The sequence below is a fragment of the Aythya marila genome, assembly GCF_965140915.1.
Source record: "Aythya marila genome assembly, chromosome: 16".
Classification (NCBI taxonomy): domain Eukaryota; kingdom Metazoa; phylum Chordata; class Aves; order Anseriformes; family Anatidae; genus Aythya; species Aythya marila.
In genome coordinates, this window is record NC_139057.1 from 14,417,747 (window position 1) to 14,435,447 (window position 17,701).

The 17,701-nt window shown below is 53.8% G+C and overlaps 1 protein-coding gene across 3 annotated transcripts; it reads right to left on the reverse strand.

Moving 5' to 3' along the window:
- Window positions 1-74: 74 nt before the first annotated feature.
- On the reverse strand, window positions 75-17,176 carry PKIG (cAMP-dependent protein kinase inhibitor gamma). 3 transcript variants are annotated; one of them, XM_082773107.1, is made up of 4 exons: window positions 16,970-17,176; window positions 11,586-11,653; window positions 3,705-3,880; window positions 75-2,632 (listed from the first exon to the last, which is right to left on the reverse strand). In XM_082773107.1, exons 3-4 carry the CDS (start codon window positions 3,853-3,855, stop codon window positions 2,553-2,555), a joined length of 231 nt encoding a protein of 76 aa, XP_082629233.1. In that variant the 5' UTR covers window positions 3,856-3,880; window positions 11,586-11,653; window positions 16,970-17,176; the 3' UTR covers window positions 75-2,552. The 3 variants fall into 3 exon arrangements, with proteins under 3 accessions (XP_082629233.1, XP_082629232.1, XP_082629234.1); XM_082773106.1 differs by lacking the exon at window positions 16,970-17,176 and adding an exon at window positions 16,713-16,962; XM_082773108.1 differs by lacking the exons at window positions 11,586-11,653; window positions 16,970-17,176 and adding an exon at window positions 16,713-16,962.
- Window positions 17,177-17,701: the final 525 nt, after the last annotated feature.

Sequence of the window (17,701 nt, forward strand, 5' to 3'; positions counted from 1 at the left end):
TGGAGGCAGAGGGGTCAATCGGTTGGTGTGGCAGCCCAGTTCCTGCCTCCTGCTGCTAGCAGGTAGCTTTGAAAGTTTTAATGTAGGGCACAGAAGAGGGAAGGTACTCGTGCTCCCTTGTTAGACTTGCAAGCTGGATTTATTGATGCAAGTTGTTCCAACCTCGTGTCTTTTCAGTAACCACAGAAATGCGTATCTTACCCCTAGAAGCAGCATCCTTATCGCTTTTTCTATCATGTATCACAAATAGTTGATATTTTTCCCCACTTCCTGAGTTTTGCACGCGTTGTTGATGCTGAGAGCCAGAAGCGGTACGGTCTGGGCCGCGAGGCTGCTGGGCTGTGGCATCAGCTCAGGCAGCAGGGTGCTTTGGGTGCTTTCTGATCAACTTTCCCATCGCTTAGCGCTCGGGTGGAGCTGGCGGAGGTCCCGCATGCCTGGATTTACAGCCGAAATCAGGGGCTCAGAGCATCTGTGCACCCAGCAGCTCTGCGAGTCAGGACGTCGCTGGATTCACCCAGTGCCCTTGGTCCTGCAGCAATGGCAGCTGACCCGGCTCTTTTACTCGTGGGGGGAACCTGATGCCTGTGCTCCAAGGGTGGCTGGCCAGCGGATCACTAGTGATCTGCCTAAATATAACTGCAGCAGCTATCTTCTGACCAGGGAGACCCAGGATTAGCCCTCTCTCAACTGCTGGAGGTCATGCGTGGTGCACAGTCCCTCTGCACTGCCTTTCAGCTTGCTTCGTATGTGTGTCTGAGCCAAAAATACTGCTCGGTGGAGGCGAGAGCTGGAAATAGGGCCTAAACACTGAACTGCATGTCAGCCAAGACCAGGAGCTACCTGCTGGTTTGCCCCCAAGCAAGGGGAAAAAGGAGCAGGCCCTTGGCCGCCATCTGGGAACAGAGCTGCAATAGTATTCAGGCAGCTCGGGGACAGCTCGTGTAGGGCTGCCAAGGAAGCAGATGCAGCCTCTACCTGGCTGCCAACTCCTTATTTCCTGGGCAGGCTGGAGCAACATCCATCTCTGTCCTGGTCCCACGGCCATTGCTTCTTGGAGACCCACAGACAATTCGCCCGCTGTCTGGCAGCAACTTCTCTGCTTATTTATGGCCTTGTTTGCTCTGATAAATCTCAAAGTTGTAACGTTCAGTTCTCCCCGAAGCTGTCAAGGAGGTGCTTGTCCCCGTGTCACTGCTGGAGGCTTTCTCAGGCTGGCTCTGCCTTGCCCTGTCCATTGCAGGACTGATGCCTGTGGGGCTGGGGCCATCTCCCAGAGCTCTGCTGGGGTCATCTGTCCTGAGTGGGTGAAACGTGAGTGATGGATGTCCTTGTAGCTCGGTGCTGTGCTGAGGAAACCTCTTCCCACCAGCATCTCCTCTCCTGGCGTCTCGGCTGCTCTGCCAAGTCCTAAGCCAGCTTTACCCTGCTTGACTTCCACCAAACGTGGAAAAGCGCGGCCTTGCAGCAAACCTGGGCAAGTTGGGGCAGATTTTTGGCATCCTCCATCCCCATATTTAAATGTGCTTCTAACTGGGAGCTGCAAATGTTTGGGGAGGTTTCACAGGCCCAAACAGAAGGGACTCTCATGTCATACAGTTCTCTATCTCCCTGTTAGAGGCTGGTGTAACCTCCTTGCAGCCCAACCTGTTACAAGGTGAAACAGAGGAAGAACAACCATCCAGGCAGAACACCTTCGGTACTTGAAGGCTGTGTTATTTATTCCAACAGCTTATATAGTTTTATCAAACCATCTTTAACACAAAACATGTCTCCTAAAAGAGAGAATGGTGTGAGATCCTACCGGAGATAATCTCAGCTAACAGCTTGCAAAGTTAAGCCTGAATTTCAACAGTCAAAACAGCAAAATGTTTCTCCCCTCCCCTTAACAATACCTTAAAATGCTAAAACCCAAAGAAAAGATGCCTGTGGCTGATGCTGCTGCGCCTGTCGGTGGAGCTTGTCCACACGGGGCTGTGCTTTGGTCCTTTCCTGGTGCTGAGCAGCAGCAGCGGGGCTGCACGGGGCTGGCCATGGATGCGTGGGACCGACGGGGGCCCCCCCGCTGCCTGCCCTGCAGAGCGGCCCCATGGGCGGTCCAGAGGCCAGCTCAGTTGTGAGATGCAGGATGAGGGCAGTGTGTGGAAAAAACAATTGTCTAAACTTCTAATCTATGGAAACAGAATAAATAATAGGCTAAATTTGCAATGGTGGGAAGGTACCTTGGACAGGAAAGTCTGGTGTGTATATTATTACTGAAATTGCCTTTTCCCATAGGGGAAAATTGCAGCTAAGGCATCTTGAGAATGGCTCATACCACTACAAACACTGCAGTGTTGCTCTAAATCGTTAGGGATGGGAGCATAAGTCTTTTGGAGGTGCCAGTCCTTGTGCAGCATCTTGCGGTGCTCTAAACAAAACGGCTGCTGCAGAGGCGTGTGACAGACAACTGCCTGGTCCAGGTTGGCTTTTGTCCACAAATTCAATAGCAAATTCTCGTTTAACATTCACAGCAATCCCTCCTGCTGCCCCATCCCACCCCCTGCACGCTGTCATGGAGAGGGTTTGTTTTCTTGCTCCTTTGGTCGTGCTTCAGGGTCGCTCTCAGAAGAGGTGCTAGGTGCTTCGCTGTCTGCAGGAGGGAGGAGTGGGAGGAAAGCATGGTTACGCTGTGCTCAGGACACAAGGCATCAGTCATTGCTACAGCTGATTTCATGCAGCTCGCTAGCTGAAGCCCTATTGCCACCTATCTGCGGCCGGATATTTGGCTTAAATGTATAGGCTTGTCTTATCACGTTCCCAGAGCACAAACCCATCTCAAAGAAGAGTATCTGATGCTGCTGGGAGGGTGCCTCGGGTCTCAAAGGCAGGTGCAAGGAGTTTATATGACTGCAGGGTGCATAAATACAGCAGTCCTACACCAACAGTCCCTTTCAAAGCTCTCCTTGCCTAACTGACGAAGGCAAGCTCCAAGCAGACAGCCAGGCAGTTACCCGGGTTCTCTCTAGATGAGCTCCAGTTTGTCCTTATTGCAGACAGGTGTATGGACACGTGCTATTAGGGATATGTTTGAAGAGGTACAGCTGGGGTAATGTATTTTAAAGCATTTTTATGGGTATGGAGTGCAGCTTGGAGAAAGGGCTGGAAAGGAGTTTATTCTCTGCAGCTGTGCTTTGTGTTTGGTTGCTTGTTAGTGAACCCAGCCTCAGGCTCAGAGCTGAGGATTCGTGCATCCCATAGCCAGCTGGGCAGCAGCGTTGAGCAGGGCAATCCTGCCACGTCTGGGCTATGGGGGAGGCATGGAGATGGCTGGTGGTGATTAAAATTAATTCTGTTCCTATTTAAAATACTATTTGAAGGATAACTAGAGAAATGGAAAAAGCAAACTATAGCTCCCACCCCATGAATTTTATGAAGCCTAAGGTATTTTTTGATGTGTACGTTGCCCTGAGAAGGCTGCTGGTTGGTGCTCATCCTGTTAAAACAGGACCAGGATCTTGGCTGCAGTGTTCTTGCACCAGGACCCCACGGACCACCCCGCTGGTTGCAAGAGGCCCTCGGCCTGTGAGCCTCCTGCTGGCTGCAGTGAGGGATGGGATCCCCTGAGCATCCCCCCGTTGCGCCTGGCTTTGCTGCAGTTTCATGACATGTCCTCCTAGGCTGGGCACTATGAGCTGTGGTTACCAGTGCCTGCAGCAGCTCACCTGCCCCTTCAACGGTGAGGTCACTGATGTCCTCGGTCAGCTTGCGCATGCTGATGGTGGTTGCATCTCGCTGGATGTCGTGGACAGCGTTCCTCCGGCCAGCCCGATCGCAGGAAATAAAGTCAGTGTATGTGCTGGACTCTACCTCCATTGAATTTCTATGCACATCCAAAATCCTGTAGAGAAAACACAACTCTGAGGTCAAGGATGCTTGGCCCTGGATGCACAGCTGCATCCAGGTTAGATGACTTTATGCAGGTAAATTACAGCCTGAAAAAAAAAAAAAAAAAAAAAAAAAAAGCCCCTACAACTCTGCTCCCAGGTGGAGCAGCTACTGAAATCTCAGGTAGCAACCCGCTGCTGGCTCTGCTGCCACCAGCTTTGTTGTCAGTGCACACCACGCGCCTGCTGCTTGGCTTCCCAGCACGATGGGGAACGGAGGCTGTCTTGGATTCAAAGCTCAGCATTTCAGCTCAACATCAGCCTGGCCCAAGCCCTTCTTCCTCCTCCAAATGCCATTTGAGGAGCTTTGAATGGAGGCTGAATTTGGCTCTCTGCACTGGGGGGGCTGATCCAACCTGAATTTGTAGTCAGAAATGGGGCTCCAGGAGGCAGCCACCCAAAAGCTCCAGGAGCCGGTGAGTGCTCCACATCAGTACTGGTGTGTTTGTCACATTCATGTAACGGACAGAGAGTTTGGTGAGACGGCTTTCTGATAAGCATTTTACCATGTGAAAATCAACCTTTCTGTGAGGTTTTTGGATCCCTTCGCTCCTGTCTGTGCCAAGTGCAGACTGCAGAGAAAGGTTCACAATGAACACAAGCTGCCAGCCAGCTCTTGGTCCAGCCTGGTGGGTGTTTAAGCTGTTGGTTTTCATTTTAGCTGAGGCTTTAACTTGCCAGCGTTTGTCCTGCACACAGTGCAGGGAGCTGAGCAGCTTTAGGAACGTATCACAAGCGTCTTGGCGCCCGGGCACAGAGCTAGCTGTCCCATGCTGCCTCGGCAATGGAAACCCGGTGCTCTTGGTTCCCTCTCCCGCTCACAGAGTTTGGCACTCGTTTTTTTTTGTTTGTTTTTTGGTTTTTTTTTGTTTTGTTTTGTTTTGTTTTTTGTTTTTTGTTTTTTTCCTGCATGGAAGTTAGAGGCTATCGGTTGGCTTATTTCACCCACTGGAAAGAACACCTTCTGCCCTGCTCCTCCACCTGGAGGAGGTGAACGAATCAGGAACGTCGGCATCTAATGGAAAAAATGCAGTTTCTTGCATTCACTTGCTTTAGTGTTTTAGGGCTAACATGCCACTGAGAGGCTTGTTCAGCTCCTGCACCAATCCTGCTCAGTGCTCATCTCCCTACCAGGGCAGCCTGCTGGGAAGCCCAGCTCCTCAAACCCGCAGCTTCCACCGCCGAGGCTGGCGGACCTCAGCGTGCAAAGCGCCCCATCCTGGGGCACGGCGAGCGTCCAGCCATCCCCTTGCAAGTCCTCCTCGGAGCTCGGCAGCTCCGTGGGGAGCAGCAGGGACGATGCTGGGGCAGAAGCCGCCGGGAGGTGGCGGCTGAGCTCTGCCGCCCGGCTCAGTCCGCGGAGCCCCGCAGCGCCACCGGGGCCGGGGCGGCCGCTCCCCGCAGCGCCGGCCCCTTGCTCCAAGCTCTCGTCCCGGCCCCTTGCTCCAAGCTCTCGTCCCGGCCCCTTGCTCCAAGCTCTTGTCCCGCTCTGCAGCCCCCCCCGGCCGGGCCAGGGGGGTCCCTGCCCGCCCCCATGGCCAGCAGGGTGCTGGGAAGCCCCTGCATCCAGGAGCCACAGCCTCACTTTTCAGGGGAGATGTGATTTTTCTGCAGCTCCTGGCAGGCTCAAACCAGCTCGGTGGGGTTTAGCCAGTGAAAAATCTCTTAACATCGGCCAGTGATCAGAAAGAACCGCTTCCCTCCTGCCCGCAGAGTTGGAGCCGTGTCACTGTGGATGGATGGTCGTGGAGCGGTAGCTCCCCAGTTTAAAGCTCCTCGCCTTGCTGAAATAACCTTGCCCTGCCAAGCCTGCTGTTTGGCTCAAGCTTATTTTTCCATAGCATCTTGTGAGGACTGGAACAAAATGGGAGATCTGAGCCGCAACAGTCTCGGCTCTGCTGCTGTGGACGTCGTGTTTGGGGCAGGTTTTGGTGCCAGACCCCAGCTGGGCTCGCTGTCCTTCCCCGGGGAGCTCGTGGGCAGCGGGAGAAGCAGCTGGCTCTGCTCTCCGGGGTCTGAACTTCCCTGCTGCAGACCAGCGAGCCCTGCTCACACCCAGGTGGAATTTCACCCATTCAGAAGGTGTGGCTGCTAAGAAATTAAAGGGTTAAACGATTCGTCTGCCTTTCAGTGTGCAAGAGAGCCAGAAAGGAGGGCACACCTCTCTATCTCTATCCAACAGACAAGCCAGCACCAAATTCCCATTCCCCCCTTGCCTGCTCCTCTGCAGCTCCCAGGCCCGTCACTACGAGCACGCAGGTACTGCAAGCACTGGGAGGTGGACAACGGCCTGGAAACACCCCTGGGGGGTTAAACACCAAGGGCCCCGCGCCCGCAGCGCACATATATGTCCCATGGCCTATGTCCCATGGCCTGTGTCCCATGGCTTGCAGGGCTCGGGTAGATTTTTGCAGTCACACCCAGCCCTGGACTCCAGTTTCAAAGGAAGCCCTTCGCATGACACTGCATCTGTCCCTCATCTAGGTTAACCTGTAAGCCAGCAAGAGCTATTTTCATGGCTAAGAGGAGCTATTTTTGGACTGCACGCTACCAGCAGGCAGAATGGCCGTGCTGAGCTTGCCCCAGGCCTGCCTCTCTTACTTCAGGGTCCTGTCAGGCTTTTGCTCTACCAACTGGGCTTCGCAGTAACTGCATAAACTGTCTGTGTCAGACAAATTCCTGCTCGCCTCCTGGTGGCACCTCCTGCTACAGGACACCCTGGAGCACTTCGTAGACATCCTTGTCCCTTGAGGGAGCCAGCCCAGCCCAGCGGGTGGCTAGAAGGGGGGAGGCACGAAGGTTAAACAGCAGCCGGTGTCTCTGCAGCGCTGAGCCTGAGCCCCCACGGCTTCCCTTCACGGGGGGGGGATGGAATTGGGCCCTATCTTGCTTCCCCCACTCCCAGGCGTGGCACTGGGCAGGGCAGGGCCTGTGCCTGCCGTTGGTTCTGGGGCCGCACAGAGATGTCTCCGTTCCTCAAGGGCACGCTGTCCCCTGGGACACACGAGGAATGTCTCAGTGACCCCAGCAGGCAGCCGGCAAGGGCTGGCAGGGGACACGGAGCCCTGAGGTGCAGGAGTCCCCCACACTTACATCCCCAGTGCTCCCACCACCCGTTGTGAGCGGCAATTGGGACCAACAGCTCCATGCCCACAGGGCCGGATCCTGCTCTCCCAGTGTCACACCAGGGGATCGAACTGCTGTGCTTGGCCTACGAACTTCGGGAGGCCCAGCCAAGCTTTTTTTCCCAAACCAAACTAAACCTTGCTGTGTTTGAACCTTGCAGGGGAAGAGGGATAAGGACCCTTTTTTCTGTTCAGGCTTCGCATCCTGCTTCTCTTCCCTTTACCACCAAGCTGCAGGGATGAGGGCATGGAGACGTACAATGCCATCGAGAGCTCCGCGTTGCACCCCTCGCCCTTTCATTCCCGGGTACCCTGACTATTATTAGCCCTCTCCTGCTGGGGGCAGATCCATAACAACAGCAAAATACACTCAACAGCCCTGCCGGGCTTGTAAAATATTTACAGCGTGAGATGGTTTGCTGCTGAGGGGGCCTGGTAGAGCACAGAGGCGGCAGCACCGGGGTTTCTGTGCTCCCTGCGGTCTGCTGTGAGGTTCCCTGCTGCGAGAGCTTCATCCAGCCAGGAGGGAAAAAATCCCACAGGGCAATAGCCAGCACTTGAGGTCAGGGGGTTTCCACCAACTGTCTGACAGCTTCCAGCTGGAATTTCAGCAAATTTTCCACTGGCTCTTGTCTGGGAACATGCGTGAGAGGTTGCACACCAAAGGATGAAGGCTCCATAATGCGGTTATCAGGGCTAGGGAGTATTTTTAGACCTGTGCCAGTGCCTTTACGACCTCGCTACAGCTCAAGACCCCCATGTCCTGGAGCTTTGATCCAGGCCCAGAAACCAGGATGACACTGTAGAAGCCCTGCTGGGTCTCCAGTCCTGGTGGTGCTGGTAGGGCTGGCAGCAGGGCCTTCACGAGGCACAGAGCTCCCCTGCCCTCCTGCTGGGCCTGCATCCTCCAAAACATGGTGGTGGCCTTGTCCCTACCCGAACTGATGGGCTCCAAGCTGTGGGACCCCCAATTTCATGCCTGGGAGAGAAAACAGGCAGCAGCCTGATCTCCTGCCAAGGCACGGGTGTCCATCTCACGTGCTGAGCGGCGTGGAAAAGCCTCGCTGCGCTGTGGTGGTGAAGAAATGCCAAGGTTGGGCATGTCACATTGGTATTTTTGGAAGGCTTTTGCTGTGGGATTCCTCGTAGTAACTCTGCACCCTCTGGCTCTGACACTAAATGCAGTGAATTCAGCCAGCCCCGACATCACGGCGTCTCCTTCCACTGCAGGGATTCTGCAAAAACAGAGCTTTTAGGGTTCTCCAGGACTTGGTGGAAAAATATCATTCATAGAGCGGAAGAACAGGCACAGCAGGGAGATTGCGGCTCAGTGTGTAAAACAGATTCCATCTGTTGCTTTGGCCTTGTTTTGTGGCAGGAAGATCACTGGAGGCCTGTAGAGCTGCTAACTCACTGCTTAGCCTCTGATTTAAGATGTGGCTCAGCCTGACTCCTGTAGGATTTAGGACTTCACACCCCTTGCATTTAGCTTCTCCCTCACTCCTGCCCTTCAGCACATCCCCAGCCTGCTCTTGGGGACCCCTGCTCTGGGTCTCTGTAGGAGAACGGAGGAGATTGCTCAGCCCCCCAGCCCACAATGACACCTCTTTGTTAGCGTTACTCAGCGCCGATCTCCCCACTGGCCTGGCTCTGGCTCCAGCCCCATGTTGGTGGCTGCACAAAGATGCCAGTCATTGCCCTCCGTGAGGGGAAAAATCACATTTTTCCTTGGCAACCGAGCTTTTCTGGGGCTCCTCCCTTCCCGCAGCATCCAAACCTCATCTGCATTTTAAGCCTCTTCTGCAGCTTCTCACCAAGTTGATTAATGGAAATAATTGGTCTCTCCGTGCATCTGGAGGCAGTTGCCGTGACAGCGGTTGTATTTGTGTTTTGTTCCCAGGTTGAGCTTGTTTTCTGCATCCCACAGCTTTGAGGTGCCGCTGTCCCCATCCCTGGGGCAGCCACACATCCCTCGGGGCTCAGGGAGACAGGGCCGGTCGGGATGAGCCCCAGTGCCATGGACTGGGGCCGGGGCAGCCCCACAGCATGCAGGGAGAGCACCCAAATGGTGGGGGACATGTTGGCCTTGGGCTGTGGCCAGCTGGTGCCTTGCTCTCCCCTGTTTTCCCCTCCCAGTGCAGGCAGACACGGCTCCACCACATGCGCTGTGCGGAGCAGCAAGTCCAAGCCCTTCATCCAAGCACCCTTGGTCCCAAGAGCCCCCACCCCTCAGTCCCCCACAGAGACCCCATCAAAGCAAAGAGCATGAGGGGTGGGCTCCACCCAGCATTATTTTTATTTTTCCCCCTACTTCTTGTTTAGCTGCCTTTGTACGCGAATGCACTTTCACATGAGCAAAACCATGGCTGTGGAAGATTTGCTAATGGCTGAATTTGCAAAACAGACTAACCACAGACCAGACACTATAAGCCCTCCAGCTGTAACAGTCTCACAGCTGCTGTTGTAGTCATGTCCTAGGAGGACCCCTTGTATTGTCCCCACTTGTGATGTCCCAGCACGTCAGAGCCATTTGATGGGTTCCTTTGCAGTGGAGATCCCCACGAATCCCCTGCCTTCCCCCAGGCCATCCAGGCCTATGGAAGAAAAGTCCCTGCTGTCTTTCACCTCAAATTTCCTACAAAGGCTGGAAACTACCCAACCGTCCCACAGCTCTTCTGATTACCTCAGGGCATTGAATTCAGAGACTGTGACCTCCTCAATCCCTGCCTGGGATGCTCACCCAGCACACCAGCACCTTGCAGCCTCCCCAGGTGAGGAGGACTTCCCTCAGCCCAGAGGAGATGCAGCTGGGGCCTATTTTCGAGCACAGCTGCCCTTGTTTGTATAAAAGGAAGGGGAAGGCCCAGCAGCTCTTGATGGGATGGCTCTGTTTGGGGGAAGACCTTTCTGTGAAGACTGAGGTATGTAGGCCTGGGTTTTTACTTCTGTATTAAGAGGGACAAAGAACAAATCCTGTGTGGCCTTGTTCTGTGGTCTGGAGAGCTGGGTTCAGCTGCTGTGTGGAAGTGCACCTAGCTGTAGTGCACACACCTGCTTGGCCCTGCTTCATGCAGGCTCATCCAGCCCCACGGGTGTCACAGCCACACCAGAGCAGCGTGTTCCCACTCCGTGTGGTGTGAGGGGCTGTGGGAGAAGCCCTGCAGCCTCCTGAGGGGCCAGAGCCCTGGCAGCTCCCAGTGGGCCCTAAAAATAACCAGGGCAGCTCTTAAAAGTGTCGCTATGGAATGAGGCAGGCTGATTAGCAGAAATGGGCTTAGCTCTGCTCCCTGGGGCTCTCCTGGCCGGTTCACTCATGCTGCTGCACAGAGGAAGAATCACACATGTAACTCAGAGGAGAGGGGTAGTGGTTGCTTGGGAAATGGGGGTAGATCCCCATAGGAGCAGTGACAAGGGTCAGTGGCTGGGCTGCTGCTATTGGAGATTTGCTGACAGCTGAAATGGGAAGTGTAGGAGTAAAAGAAGAGCTGGTAGGAGCTGGCTGAGCTGAGTCCTTCTGTGTGACCCTGTGGCTCCTGTGACCCACTGAAAGCAGCAGCCCCTTTGGCTGTGCTGCCTTGCTGGAGCCCTGTGCACCCACCTCACAGCATTGCTGTGGTGGGGGGAGGCTTCTGGTACATTTGTGTTAGGTGTAGCAGCTGCTGAGCCTTGCTGCAGGCAGGGTAAGTCCCTGCATGTGAGTCACCAGGGATGTGAGATCTTGACATGAGTTGAAGTGGTGCTCAAGATGCACCAAAACACTGTGCGTGTACTTGCAGAGATCCTTGCAAGCTATGGTCTCAGAAGGAAAAGTGCCACATTAAATGAGTTGCCAAATATTTTATGGTCCACTGAAATGCAGCCTGGGCACAGAAGGGCATGGGGCGTCTCCAGCATGCACAGAAATGTGTTGGTGTAGGTGAGCTGCTCTGAGACCTGCAGGGTGAAGGACAGTGCACCAGCCAGCCCTGAGATGTGTTGGTGCCAGATCTGCAGACACCTGCTCAGTGCAAACTGCCTGTAAGTGATGAGAGAAAGCAGCAAGGTGACCTGCACAGCCAGACATGGGGCTGAGAAGCTCTGAGCAGGAGACACAGAGCACAGGGAGGATCGTCTGAGCCAGCAGGCTCACCACTCACACAAGTGTCACAGAAAGGCTCAGAGCTGGCGATTCCCTGCATCTTGCTGGGCTGACCCTATCCACAGAGCAAAACTGGCATGGCCGCGTGGGAGCAGTGAGCTATCAGCCACACTGCAGGGCCATGCTATGCAGCTCATGCTAGGGCTGCCCAGGGAGCTGGCACCACGACACGGCTTGGTGTGTGTGGCTGCAAAGTATGGAAAATGCAGCGGGGAAGTCATTACAGCACGACTGTGGATATTGGTTTCCTCCTAGCAACTTCCTAGCAGCTAGTAAGACAGAATACAGAGGAGGTCAAATGACTTCTTACAAAACAGGAAGGAAAAATCTTTTCCCTGTTTATATAATACTTCCCTGTGAATAAAAATCTTATCAGTCTGCAGCGTGAATCCCTACCTGGGTTAGTTGACTTTCCTTCTGGACATGACGTCAGACAAGCTTCATACACAGCAGGGCAGTGGCTTCTGGGGAAGGAAAATAAAATAAATATAAGAAAATAGTGTCCATGCTCATGTCAGGAGGTGGAAAGCTTGGCAGCTTTTTCCACCACCTGTAACGGGGAGGGAGCGTGGGGTTGGTGAGCAGTGAGAGGCCTCAGGACACAGGTTCATCAGAAATGTTCTCAGCATGTGTTTTTCTGCATTAGAAGTGGTTTGCTTTGCTGGGTCTAAGAGCAAAGAAAGCCCAACCAGCAGCCTGTACTCGCAGAAGTTCCCTTTTGGTTTTACTTCTCCTTTCAACAACTTGATTTGAGCATGCTGGGAAGAACCGAAGCCTCTCGGTCCCCTGACCTGCACCACAGGGACGGCTGGGGGTTCGGTAATGGTGACAAAAGTATAAATAAATATTGGTTTGCAGCCCCACTGCCATTTAAAGAAGTGAAACTTCCATGTTAGCTGCTTTGAGGGGAGAAAGGGGGAAGTTTGTCTGGTACTTCAGTCACCTTGGTTTGCCTGGTGCTGTTTGGTTCTCTGCACACAGCTGTGCCTTCTCCCTTTGTCCCTAAGCCCTGCTCAAAGACATTTCCTCTGTGGCCTTAACATCTGCGGATGACTTGCAATCTCCTGACCTGCAGAGCCCAGCCAACAAGACACTTGCTTATTTTAGCAGCTGTTTCAGCTTTCAGACTTTTTGGAATATCATGGACTGCTTTTTTTTTTTTTTTTTTTTTACTTGGTCCCAGGGACACATCCTATCAGACAAAAAGCAAGAGATTAACCATGTAAGGAAGCAAGCAGTAGCTCATTCAGCAATTCTTCTGCCTCGTCCACCTGGGCTCTGGGCCACTCCGACTGCGGTCATTTTCCAAACCAGGACAGATCTGCAGACTTCCTCTTCGTTCCTTGACCCACTTCTAAAGCTGCCTCGTTGTTGGAGCTGAGGATTGCTCGCCTGCTCCAGCCCCACCTCAAGGACAGGGCACTTGCTGCTTCTGTGTGTCAGTTTGCCCATCTGTTAAATGGAGCTATTAATACTCTTTCCTCATGAGATGTTTCAAATATTTGTAAAGCTTTGAGATCTGCAGATGACAGGCTTACAGAAGTGGTAAATACTAATTAAGATCGTGGCAGTGTCCAAGCACAGGCGCAAGGGTTTAACAATACACTTCTGTTAGTGTTTACCCCACTTACAGTGAAGTGCTTATTGAAAATGCTAGACAGGAAAAGAAACAGCATTCCCACAGCTCTGGGAATACACATCGCCCTTTTGGGGACACCAACTGGGCTGACAAAAGCAGGAAGGAAGAAAGCCAGCTTTGGAAATTCCCAATCCTCAATTTCCCCTCTTTGCATTCCTGCCTCACTCCGGCTCCTGTGTCAAAACCTCTGGCATTTCGCATGGATTGCGAAACTTCTCCAAATCTGTGGCCCTGTGCCAGGAGATGCTTAAAGCAAATTGGAACAAGGATGCTCTGAACTAGAAGAGCCATCACTAATCCTGGTCCTGAGGGGATGTCGGGGAAGCCCTGTTTTCTCTCAAAAGAGCTGATTTTGGAGAGAGGGATCCACTAGTGACTGATCTTGGCTTCCCACCCCTCCGGCACTGGCTCCAGCTGGATGTTTCTCCCCATGGCCCTACCTTGGGGACTTGGGGTCCTGCAGAAGAGCAGCTGGGTGCCCTGCTCTGTCCTCTGTTGGCTCCCCCAGCCCCAGGGGTGCAGAGCTGTGAGACCCCATGTGCACAGGCAGGCAGCATCCCACATGGGGGGTCTGGGAGCTTGGGGCTGGTGATGGGGACTAGCCCTTGCAGTAGGGTAGGGATGGGCTGAAGTAACTTCTAAAATAATATTTTACTCTTCCTAATCTGGTGCTAAAGTGCATCAAGGTACTGTGTTATTTAGGGACCTTGTGGAAATGTCCAAGGGATAGCTAAACATCCACACCCAATGAGGAGGGAATTACAAGGGCACTGCCATCAGCATGGTACATACACACTGCTTGAGGTCCAGACTCTCTCACTGTTTTTCAGTTGTTACCCAGAAGGAACACACAAAACAAATGCACTGCTTCAAAATGAGTACATGTTCCAAGAAGCCCAGAGTGCTTTTTGGCAGAAATCAGCCCTATTCTATACAGCAGATGTCTTGGTGTTGCTTTTGATCCAGAGAGGAAATCCTTTTTTGGTTTCAACCAAGGTGATGGCAGCAAACAGAAGGTCGTTCTCGTAGCTCTTGACTCACGGGTAAACATCAGGCCAAATGCATCACTGATTAGAATGGGAGACTGCTCCTCCCGGGGCAGGCTGAAAGGCTGTCTAGCTCGGTATCCTGTCTCCAACAGCAGCTGGCATCCTTGGCTCAGAGATGCAAGAAGACTCGTAGTTGTGATGGGATATTTTTCATCAGTTACTAATTGCCATGAACCAGGAGGTTTTATAATCCTTGAAATGCAATATCCTTATAACTGCAACCAGGATAGCTTTGTTACCTCCATAGCGACCTGGCATCCAACACAGCACCTTCTGCACTGAGTGCCAGGGCTATCTAGAGGCAACGAGCACCACTGAATGATTACTTTGTGGAAAGAGTAATTCCAGTGAAGTTGATGACGCTCTGGTGGGGATGTTTGGCTTATTACGTCACTGTCAATATCAACAAACGTTGGCATTTGGGTTTTTGTGCCTGGAAGTTCCTGAGGCAGCAGCTTGTGGCCAGCAGCGTGCAGGCATGGAGGAGAGGCAGAGAGCCCTGTGCCTCCTGGGGCTGTGCCGGGAAGGAAGGCATTTAGGAACCCACAGCGCAAGCCAGAAATGAGTGGTGCAAAGTACATAGCCCTGCAGGCTTGAAAGAAGTGAAAGTTTAGAAACGGGGGGAATAAATGGTTCATAGTTCACCACTGCTCTTCCTGCTCATGCTACAGGTCCCAGGCTGAGCCCTGGAGCAACACCTCGGCGTCTCTGTCACTGCCGTCGGGAGGAGCTGGGGACAAAGTGCACACAGCCACCGACCCTCCCCACCGCACCAGCTGGTACCAGTAAGCTTCTGGGAGCACCTCCCTTTATGGCTTGGCTGGGAGCATGTTGTTTGGTTTGTTTGTGTGTTTTTTTTTTTTTTTTTTTTTTGTTGTTGTTTTTTTCCCCTTCTCATCCTCTCTAAGGAACAGGTACTGTGTTGGAAAACTTGTTTGCTGGATTGTTCCATTTGTATGGCTCTGGTGACTCGAAGGAAACCCTCCGCAGTGTGGAGCAGCAGCTGGATTGAGGCTTTGAATATGAAAATTGAGATCAGGGTGGTGCAGTAAGGCAAATAAAAAGCAGTGTTGAAGCTTCTGCTGTTCCTTATTGAATTTCAGATTCATCCCCTGGTTCTGCTACAGACCTGTATGAGCCCAGGAAAAGCACCTGATTTGGTAAAACAGGGATGATGCTGGTGTTTGGTTAGCCAGGCAGGTTGGAGGGATCAGTGCTGCAATAACTGGCCCTGAAACACGGGAGGTCCAGGAAACATTAGCAACCTGGGAAATGTTTTTCATAGCTGTGTTTTGGGGGGGGGGCAGAGCTGCATGTCTGTGCGCAGGCTTCCAAGTGGGCTCAAAATTCTCTTTTCTTTGGTATAAGAGAATGGGGGGAAGTGAAACAGCACTTTAGCTCATTTTAGCCTTTACACCTCATCAGAATCAGCCACTATGAGCACAGAAATTACAAGTGGTTGGATAGATGCAGGGTTCTTTGGGTTTTAGCGTCTCCACTCTGATGCTACTTGTATCAGCAGCCTATGTACTTTATTTTAATGGCCTCCAGCTCTTTGGGGCATCCAGGTCCTCACCCTCTGGCAAGTGTCCATGGCATGGAGGACATGGAGCCCAGCGCCCTGTCCTGTGCTCAGGGTGCAGGAAGCTTTGGTGTTTGCAAACAGCAATTTAATCCACATCCATGCTATGAATTAATTCAGCCTTAGAGGATCCCTTCATGCATCCTCGTTTCCCAGACACTGTCCCTCATTACAGTAAACACGTGATGGCTTCTCACTTGGGTGGCCCCACGTCACCAAGGTGGCCCCTTCCAGCCAAGAGCCCACAAAGCCAGAGCACATCCCCCAGCCAGCTGGATGGGGCACACTGATCTTGCCATGAGCAAGCACAGCCCAGAGCCTGAGGGCTGCCACCAGCCTACTCTTCCCCTGGAGCTGTCCTCACTGCTGCAGCCACCCCGCCACAGCCACCTCTTGCTCATCCGGCACTGGCACGTCCTCCTTGTTCGTCCCACGGTCACAGCTGCCAGGGGCATTGCTCCTGGGAATACAGCTGAGCTTGGCTCTTGTTCCGTGGACACATTTACCTCTTCCAATGCAAGGGAAATGCTTCCCAAATGCTCCTCTAGGACTGAGGTGTTGCACTCGTGTGCCAGCTCGCTGCTGCTCGCTACCAGCTGCTTAGGGGAAACCGGAGAGAGGAGAGCTCCAGGCAGCTCTGAGGTGGAAGAATTTTCAAAGCCTCCTGAGAATATCGCCACGCAGCAGTTCTTTTTTTATCCCAACTCTGTGCCTTTTAAAACACTTGCTTGGGAAGCTGGATGCCTGTGAGTCTCTGAGCCTGCTTCCACCCCATTTGTGAGCCAGGGCTTGGGGTGGCCCCAACCCACACCACGGGCAGGGAGCCCGGTGTCTGGCAGCCTGGCATTTGCTCCTGGACAGGCACAGCATGGCCCCTGTGTCGTAAGGGATCCTGTCTGGCCAGTTTCTCAAAATAAATGGACAAACGGCAGAAAGGAGGCCAGAAATCCCCACGGGGGTCACTGAGCCAGTCCTTTGTGATCTCTAAGGCTGCTCTCCCCTCCGCAGCAAGCCCGGCACGACGCAATTTTCAAAGTGAAACGCAGCCACCTCCCTGCCACCGGCACGGCACAACGCCGGCACGCAGCCTTGCTTTTTCAGCCCACAGCTTGCGGGAAGCGAAATCCTGCTGCTGACAGTCCGTTAGGTAGAAGTTAAGTCTGTAAAGCAACCACCCATCGGCAGCCCCCAGCCGCGGACGAGCCCCTGGCAGCATCCTGCCCCTGGCACCCTGCTCCCCGCGTTTCACTTACAGGCACGACGGCTCCGGCTGCTGCTTGAGTCCCAAAGCCCCGCTGCTGCCAGAGGGATCGGGGCTGGAAATGCGCCCCACCAGCCAGGTTGGCCGCAGCCAGCTCCAGACTCGTGGCTTCCTTGTGCTGGGAGCCTCTAAATGAAGTTGCACTTGTGGGGCCGAGGGGCGTGTTCTGCTCCCCGCCGGGTGAGTCCCTGCCTGCTGTAATCCAATGCTCGGCCCGATGATGTCAAGCTGCCGCTGCTCGGCTCCTACCTTACAGGCGGCAGGAGGGATCCGTTTCCTTCTCGCGGGGATCTTTGTTTAGCTGTGCATTGTAACCTCATCTCCCGGCAGCTGCATGTGCCCAAACATCCTTCCTTCGATGCTGCTGGGTGCTTCCTCTGCGGGCTCCACCTGTCACCGGCAGCACCCGCAGCTCCGCGAGGCATCTCGGGCGCATTGCTGGGATGCACGGCTCAGCTGCCCCCTGCCCTTCGTCCCCTCCAAGCCACGGGCTCCATCGCACCCGACACCGCCTGGGCGGCTTTGCCGGGTGGAAGAGCCTCCCAAGGAAATAGCTCCGTGTCTTTTTGGAGCGCCTTTTGCACTGTGGGCTCCTGAGGGGTATCTTTGGTGAAATTCAAGTGTGCTTGGGCTCATCTGCCCCTGTGACAGCCTTATTTGGGGGTGAAATGCAGAGCTGGTGACAGCATCCGAATGGAAGGGGGGAGGTCTTCATGGCGAGGCAGCGCTGCGTGCCAAGCACCTGCCTCTGCGCCCACCCCGCTGTGGAGGGCAGCAGGGGGCTCTTGGCAAACTCGGGCTGCTCCAGGAGAGGAAGCCCTGCCCAGGAATGTCACCCTGGGTAGTGTCACTTCCCTGCATCCCATCCGCCTTGAGGCGGCTCTGGGTGACAGAAGTCACACACAGCTGATGGCAGTGCTGTCCTGCCTGTCCTCCTCTGGCACAGCCCTGCTGGGCAGCTGTGGGCACCCAAGTGGGGTG